This window comes from Lactuca serriola, chromosome 6 (assembly GCF_051521515.1).
Source record: "Lactuca serriola cultivar US96UC23 chromosome 6, Lser_US96UC23_V15, whole genome shotgun sequence".
NCBI classification, from domain to species: Eukaryota; Viridiplantae; Streptophyta; class Magnoliopsida; order Asterales; family Asteraceae; genus Lactuca; species Lactuca serriola.
The window spans coordinates 199,957,182-199,965,035 of NC_136413.1; the positions used below are offsets into that span (position 1 = coordinate 199,957,182).

Here is a 7,854-nt window from a genome sequence, read left to right on the forward strand (position 1 = left end):
ATTATAGTGGAGGTCAGCGTCTCAAAGAGAAATCAGATTCATCGTGTTGTTGACCTGAAGTTGTGAAACGACAACGATGGGAGTCGGTTAGACCAAAATCAGAGATGATGGAGGTTGTGACAGTCAGAACCAACGATGATGCAGATGGGGGTGATAGGACTCAACGATGTTGGTGAGGGCGGCAGTAGTCGACGATGTTAGGGTTCGTGTGGCAAAATGAAATTAGGTTAAGGAAATATATAAGGGAAGAGAAAGGAATTGCACGGATAAAAATTTGGAAGGGGTATCGCCCGAGAACCAAAATACGAGGAGGGAACTCGATCTTTAAGTTGCGGCCTAGATCTGAACACACCAATAAATGTTTTTTAATGCACTTTCTATATATTCGCACCAACAAATTATTAAATAGTATGGTTCTATAATTTATTAGACCCGACGGTGTGCTCGAGGGAAGGGCAGCGGGACCTTTTCCTGCTCACCGGAACACCGCATTGGGACTACGGGAACAGTGGTGCGGGGAGGAGGTGGGGAAGGGGTTTTCACAGTTTCTCTCTTCCTTTTATTGGCCGAATTTTTATTTTGTTTTTGTCAATCTAACCGTTAAAAACGGTAATATATATAAATATTAAAAAAAAAACACTTAACGGCTAGATATAGGAAATTGAGTTTTTAATTTTTTTTAAACTCTACAACATCAATAAATATACACACTCTTTAACCTTCAAAGTCACACTTCCTTCTATCAATTTCTCTTTACTTTCTTCCAAAAATTGAATCCCAACAATCAAACCCCAACTTCAATAGAAGGAAAAAAAAAAACAATGTTTTAAGTTCAAGCACCCTAACTTGAAACATTTTCACTATCGATTCATCTCAAGGGGTTTATCGTCCACAACTCGATGCTAACTTTCAATTTACACTACAATTCCAATACCAAAATACCCGATGCAAGTTCCAAATGTTACTCCAAATATGTTATCAAACTTTGTTGTTTTTTCCGATTAACTTTCTTCAAATCAAACCCAAACACAACCCTCTCAATCCCAACCAAAATACCAAAGCATCGATGAGTCAAATGAAGAGATTGTACGGGAAACTTAACCCACACCCCCCCAACGCCGCAAAGGAAAACAACAAGTGAATGGAGGGTGTCACACAACCGGGAAGACAGAAGCTGCAAGCATGGACTCCACAAGAAGAGATAATTGCGGTAAAAGCTTGGGTCGACATTTCATAGGATTCGGCGACGAGAATTGCGCAACCGGGGGATCATTTTTGGTTTCACATTCTTAAGAGGTTTCACAAGGTGATGGGAAAAGGTGACGAGTACCATAACAATCATCAATTGAATTCATAGTTTCGAGAAATAACGAGTGTCGTATAAAAAATGAACGAGTTGTACAACAACCTAAAAACCCAACGGAAAAGCAGCCAAGGAGATGACGAAATATTTCAAGAAGCTTTGCATTTTTTCTAGAGGAAGTGGGAAAGTTATTCAAGTGGAACGATTGTTGGAAAATAATGATTAAAAGCCCTAGGTGGAAAAAAATACGAGCAAGACTTTATACTTGTAGTACAACAATCAAAGCGAACAAGAACGGGCTCTAGTGGTTACACAACTTCCTCCGATGGCCGGTCTATATTTAAATGAGGAGGACGAAGTTGAGCTAAAAGAAATTGTCCAACTAATAAGTAGGGGCAAAGAAAAAAATAAGGGATAGGGGATTTCTTGGGGTGCATCAGATTTCAGCATAGACGCAAACGAAATGCAGAAAACGACGGAGACATTTGATCGATATAATCTTAATTTCGTTGAACGTTTGTTTGACGTTCGAAAAAGAAAAAGAAGAAGCGATAAAGAAGAAATGCACGGAAAGACAAAAATGGAGGATATGAGGTTCTTCATAGAAAACACCAATCATCTTTCGGGATCGATTGTGGAGCTCGTTTTGAAGAAAAAAGAACGGAATATGGAAAAATATTTTCCATAGTTGTTTTTTTTTTCTACTTATTTAAATCTTAAGTTTTTTTATGTAATTTTTATTTTAATTAATGTAATGATTTTTATTTTTAATTAATTTTATATTTATTACTCATTTAAAAAAAATTATAAATGATAAAATCAATTATTTTTGTTTAAAAAAAATAGAGGAAATTTCCATACAAATGGTGATTTTTGGTCAGGAAGGTAGGAAAAGAAAAGATGTGAGGAAAGATTCCTACAAAAGGTGAGGGAAGGTTGGAAAAGAAAAGGGTTAATGACCTAGAAAGGTAACGAACTTTGGTCTTTGTCCACATTTTGGTAACCATGTTTTTTTCTTTCACATTTGGCTATTGAACTTGTTTGACCTGTTCAAAATAGGGTAATATGACCGATAATTAGCGGTAACATTACCCTATTATGAACAGGTCAAACAAGTTCACTAGTTAAATATGTACGAAAGAAACATGGTTACCTAAATTTGGACAACAACCAAAGTTTCTTGCCTATTTTGGTAATATTGAGTTCTTTATGTTAAGTGCAAGTAGTCATAAGATCCATTGATATGAAATGAAATTGGGTTGTTCGGTCTTGTGTATGAGGAGATACTTAAGTCTTGAGCCAACCCAGTTTAAGGGTTAGGTTGTATACGCTTAAGGGGCTAGGTCGTATGTATTTTAAAGACTGAACAACACAGCTTAGCCCATGAATAGCCGGGACTAAACTAGGTTAGACCAAGCCTAACCTGATTGTTCATTGACTGTCGGAGCCTAATCTCAGGGCACAAAGTCCCTAAGACGGTTCTTGTCCAGTATTATCAAAACGGGTAAGAAACTTGGTTTTTGTCCGTATTTAGGTAACCATGTTTTTTTTTCGTATATTTGACCAATAAACTTGTTTGACCTGTTAATAATTGGGTAATATTACCGTAATTACCGGTCGTATTACTTTATTTTGAACAGGTCAAACAAGTTCAATGACCAAATAAAAAACATGATTACCTAAATATGAACAAAGATAAAAATTCGTTACCTTTCTATGTCATTAACCCAAAGAAAAATGAGGCAAAAGTTGAGGGAATATCAGCCAAAGTATTGTTAAAATACTTTTACGAGAGGGTTTTATCGAAAACGTATCTTTTTTCCCTACGACAGACGGAATAGGAAAAAAACTTATAGAAATCTTTTAAATTTAAAACGGATTGGTCGGCCGGGTATACGAATTTATTTTAACTATCAAAGAATTCCTAGAATTTTAGGTGGGATGGGGATGTTTCTACCTCTCACGTATAATGCTATCCCGTAGTTTTCCTTTTCATAAGACAAAGGATAGCCGCATACATATATATAATGCTGTCCAGTAGTTTTCTTTTTCACAAGATAAAGGATAGCAGTATAGGCTATCCCATAGTTTTGAAAAGATGAAGGATAGACGTACTAAAATTGAAAAATGAGGCAAAAGTTGAGGGAAGATTCCCTATGTACCCTCTGCCTTAATTCGAAATAACTTTTCCCGCTTGATACAAAATAACTTTTTAATACGGTTTACCGTCGCGCTAGGAAGTACGTTTTGTACTAGTGGATATATGCAACGAATAACTCTCCAGAACCATTAAATATTGCCAATGCCACGACGAAAATCTTATTTATTATGCAAGGACTAGTCGTATACCTTATTGGAACACTTGCGTATACGAGTACGACGGGTCATTGACTTCATATCAAGACGAGGCAAGTGGTCAGTGGATCTTGGCGTTCGACTAAGATTCATTTATATATACATCGTCAACTTATCCATCTTACCAAATAGCACACGTATACCAAACATAAAAGCAAAACAGAAAACAACTGCAAAAACTCAAAGCTCCTCATCCCAAGATCGACCACCTAGCACGACATTTTCCTTAAAGTCGTGTGCTTTCTGCCTATGAGGTTCAGCTGCCTCCTCGTACTTGTTTCCCATCGCCTCTTTCGCCGACTCCAAACCCTCTCCTGCTTTCTTCTTCGTCGCTTCGTACCCTCGTTTTGCTTTCTCCTTGGCCCACTCCAGACCTTCTTCGCCACCCTCTACCACCTTCTTCGCCACCCCTTCTGCACCTTCTTTAGCCTTCTCTGCCACCGATCCTGCTCCTTCTTTTGCACTGTGCACCTTCTCGTAGGTAGCATCCTTCACTGATCCTGCGCTTTCTTTCGCGTTCTGCAACTTCTCATAGCTCGCATCTTTCATGGAGCCTGCACCTTCTTTCACACTTTGAGCTTTCTCGTACGTCGCATCCTTCGTGGAGCCTGCACCTTCTTTGGCCTTATTGAATGCCGCATCTGCACTTTCTTTAGCCCTTTGTGCCTTCTCGTAGGACGTGTCCTTGGCAGACTCCGCCTCCTGAGAAGCTCTGTTCTTCAAATCTCTGGTCCTCTCACCGGCGTTATGCATCATTTCTTCAGCTTTTTCCGCACCATATTCTCCGGTTCCTGTCAATGAAACGTTTATAATTTCTTGTTTCTGGCTTCAAGTAATTGATCGGAAAAAAAAAGTAGTAAAGAAAGAAAGTAACCAGTGATCTTGTCTTTGGCAGACTTGGCGGAATCAATGATAGCATCGGACGCTCGGTGACCAGCATCCTTGGCTTCCTCTGAACGGAGGCCTAGACCTTCGGAGATTTTGTCTTTGGCCCACCCAGCCCACGAATCTGAAGACTCTTTGGCGTCCCTACCAGCTTCTACTGCTTCATCTCCAGCATGGGCTGCTTTTGTTTTGGCTTCATCATACTTTATCTCGTCAGTTGTTGACTTGCCGCTGCATATGACGGCCAGTAACAACACCACAACCGCCACGAACACCACGGTGGTCTTGTCAAATCTGATAGCCATTATATCGTCGATGAATGTAATGAGTATAAGAAAGAAAGAGTGTTGTAACAAAGTGTAGTGGATGGGAAGAAGTAGAGAGGAAGAGGATATATACGGGCGACATAAAGATCGAATTGGCGGTGAAAGATACACGTGGCAGAGAGAATGTATTGTGAGATGACACGTTTCGAGATGTGAACTGCCACGTTTGTCCATAAAATATGGAATAACATATGCATGTTATCAAAACCGTGGATCTAAAGTTTGTGAAATAACTAGTTTTAAGATTTTGATTTATGGGTAGTCCTGAAAAATTGTGATTTTCTTTATGAGTACCTGATGACGCATCAAATTAAAGGATCAAGACAAAAAGACAAAATTATAAAAATAGTTCTTGTATTTGGTAAAATTATATAGTTTTGGTCCAAAACGAAATGTTTGTGTATTAATGGTCCAATTTTAGATGCATTGTGTGGTTTTGGTCCATATGATTGTATTTTCTTGTGTTTTTGATCCACATCCCACCTAAAATGATTAATATGCCCTTTAAATAATTATATTTTAATTTCTTTTATTTATTTTCTTATTCTTATAATAAAATGAAAAACAAAAATAAAATAAACTCTCTCTCTCTCTCTCTCTCTCATGTTATCTTCCCAGTTGGAACCATCAGCACCACAAACAAATTCAAACCCACATCGCCACCACCAAATCTTCTGCTTGAACCTTGGCTTCACCGGCATCGACTTTGTCGGAGCAAGTTTTTTCGATGGAGATTCTTCCAGCGTCTACATCTTCATCTCCTATGCCTTCAAGATGGTTGTCATCCCAAACCTCCATCTTCGCACATTTCCTTCTCCACCTGCATCAACCTCCACCCAGATCGATTAAGTTGTTGATGGCTGAGTCGATTCACCACAACAGTGCTTCTTGGTGAACATAAATCTGAAATTGAAGTCCACATCGAAATTTCCACTAAAATCGAATCTGAAAATTGTTTTCGATTTGGTTTGTCAACCTTAAACATTCTTTCTCTATACCACTGTCTCTTCCTCCCGTTCTTTTTAATTTCAGATTTTTGACGTCACCACCATTATCAGACGACCTTCCTCCTTGCTGAAAATGAGACCAAACTCTAGCTCCAACCACCCCTGCTTGCTCTATCTCTCTCTCGTCCCCATTTATATTTGTGGATGTTGAGAACCACAAAACCACCAATAAAGTTAAAGTTCCCTCATATCATTATCGTCATCGCCAAATCGATATATCTTCCATCATCGTTGTTAGTATCCGATCTAGGGGATGTCGATCTAATGTTCATCATCGACAAGAACAGTAGTTTATAGGGGTAATGTTGGAAAAATTTTAGGGTTTCACGATGGGGGATTTGGGTGGTCCGATGAAAAGCGGAGCTCCTTTGTCGACTAATGCTAAGGCGATGGTGGTGATGGCAGAAAACCCTAATCATTGAAAGATGGTGGTGGCTAGGGGTGCAAACGAGCCAAGCTACTCGCGAGCTACTCGGGATCGGCTCGTTAAAAGCTCGACTCGAAACCGATTTTAAATGAGCCCGAGCCGAGCTCGAGCTTAATATTAAGCTCGTTTATTAAATGAGCTCGAGCTCGAGCTTATGTAACTATGCTCGATTAGGCTCGTGAGCCTAAACGAGCCTTTATAAAATATAATTTATTATTATTTTCATATATAAAAATAAAAACATATTTGGGAAATTATGGATTTCGGGTATTAGTAAACGAGCTTCTTAACGAGCTTGAGCCGAGCTTAAGCTTATTAGGCACATCAAACGAAAAACGAGTCGAGCCTGATCCTGAGCCGAGCTTGTATAACTTTTTACGAGCTCGAGCCGAGCTCAGTAAAAGGAAGCTCGAATCGAGCCGACCTCGAGCTCGAGCCTCGTATAACTTAAACGAGCCCGAGCCGAGCCTAACCCGGCTCGGGCTCGGCTCGGCTCGTTTTGCACCCCTAGTGGTGGCGATATTTAGGTAGGGATAGATCCAATCGATTAGAATGGTGGTGTTGACGGGGAAGATTTTATCGGACATGAAGAAGGAAAGATGGGGGGTGAAGGTGGGATTTGATGTTTATGGTGGACAATGGTGGCAGTCAATGGTGATGGTGGCGAATGGTGGTAGCAATCGGTGGTGATAGTGGCAGCGACTAGTGGTGATATGTTCTTTCTTGAGTTCGTGTGTGCGTTTTTCTAGAGAGAGGGAAAGAGAAATGGTGGGTAGACCCTTTTTTATTTTTTTAAGTTAAAAAAATAGAAATAAATTAACATATGTGTTTCAGTAATTAAAGAAAATTAAAAACATAAGTTTATAAGGGCAAAATTGTCTTTTCAAGTGTATAGAGAACAAAAACAATAGAAAGATCTAATTTTGGACTAGTGGTGCACCAACATTTTGTTTTGGACCAAAAGCTTATAAATTTATCAACCACAGGGCCCATTTTTACAATTTTGTCAAGACAAAATTACATGTCTAGTCCTTCAAGCTTAAGTTTTATCGTATCTTTTGAGTTTTGTCTCTCTCTCTCTCTCTATATATATATATATATATATATATATATATATATATATATATATATATATATATATATATATATTAGGTTCTTCTATTTTGCCTATTAACTATTTTGAAATTTCTTTTTTTTTCTCTCTTTTTTTAAACTAAAGGGTTTGACATAATTTGTCCTTCTATTTTGCCTATTAACCATTTTGGAATTTCTTTTTTATGTATCTTTTAAACTAAATAAAGTTCAATACATATCGATGGAATTGCCCGGTTTTATCTTAAAGTTGTAATTTCGTCCCTTTTTATGTTATTTGTATTGGGTCGATCATTCATTCTCGATCCTTCTGCACCGCCATTCTTTTCTAATCCATTTACTCATTCCACCGCTTTGAACTTACTCCACGTCCGTTCAGGTCTAAAGCTACCATCTACGTTGTGTTTTTTCCTCTGAGCTTTTATTGCCCACGCAGGAGATAACATCGACAATATGTTA

The 7,854-nt window shown here is 38.5% G+C and overlaps 1 protein-coding gene across 1 annotated transcript; it reads right to left on the reverse strand.

Annotated features, from left to right (window-relative positions):
- Positions 1 to 3,580: 3,580 nt before the first annotated feature.
- Positions 3,581 to 4,901, reverse strand: LOC145057788 (Late embryogenesis abundant protein (LEA) family protein). The gene is made up of 2 exons (XM_079005686.1): positions 4,533 to 4,901; positions 3,581 to 4,449 (listed from the first exon to the last, which is right to left on the reverse strand). The coding sequence occupies exons 1-2, from the start codon at positions 4,846 to 4,848 to the stop codon at positions 3,839 to 3,841; spliced, it is 927 nt and encodes a 308-aa protein (XP_078861812.1). The 5' UTR covers positions 4,849 to 4,901; the 3' UTR covers positions 3,581 to 3,838.
- Between the last annotated feature and the right edge of the window lie 2,953 nt (positions 4,902 to 7,854).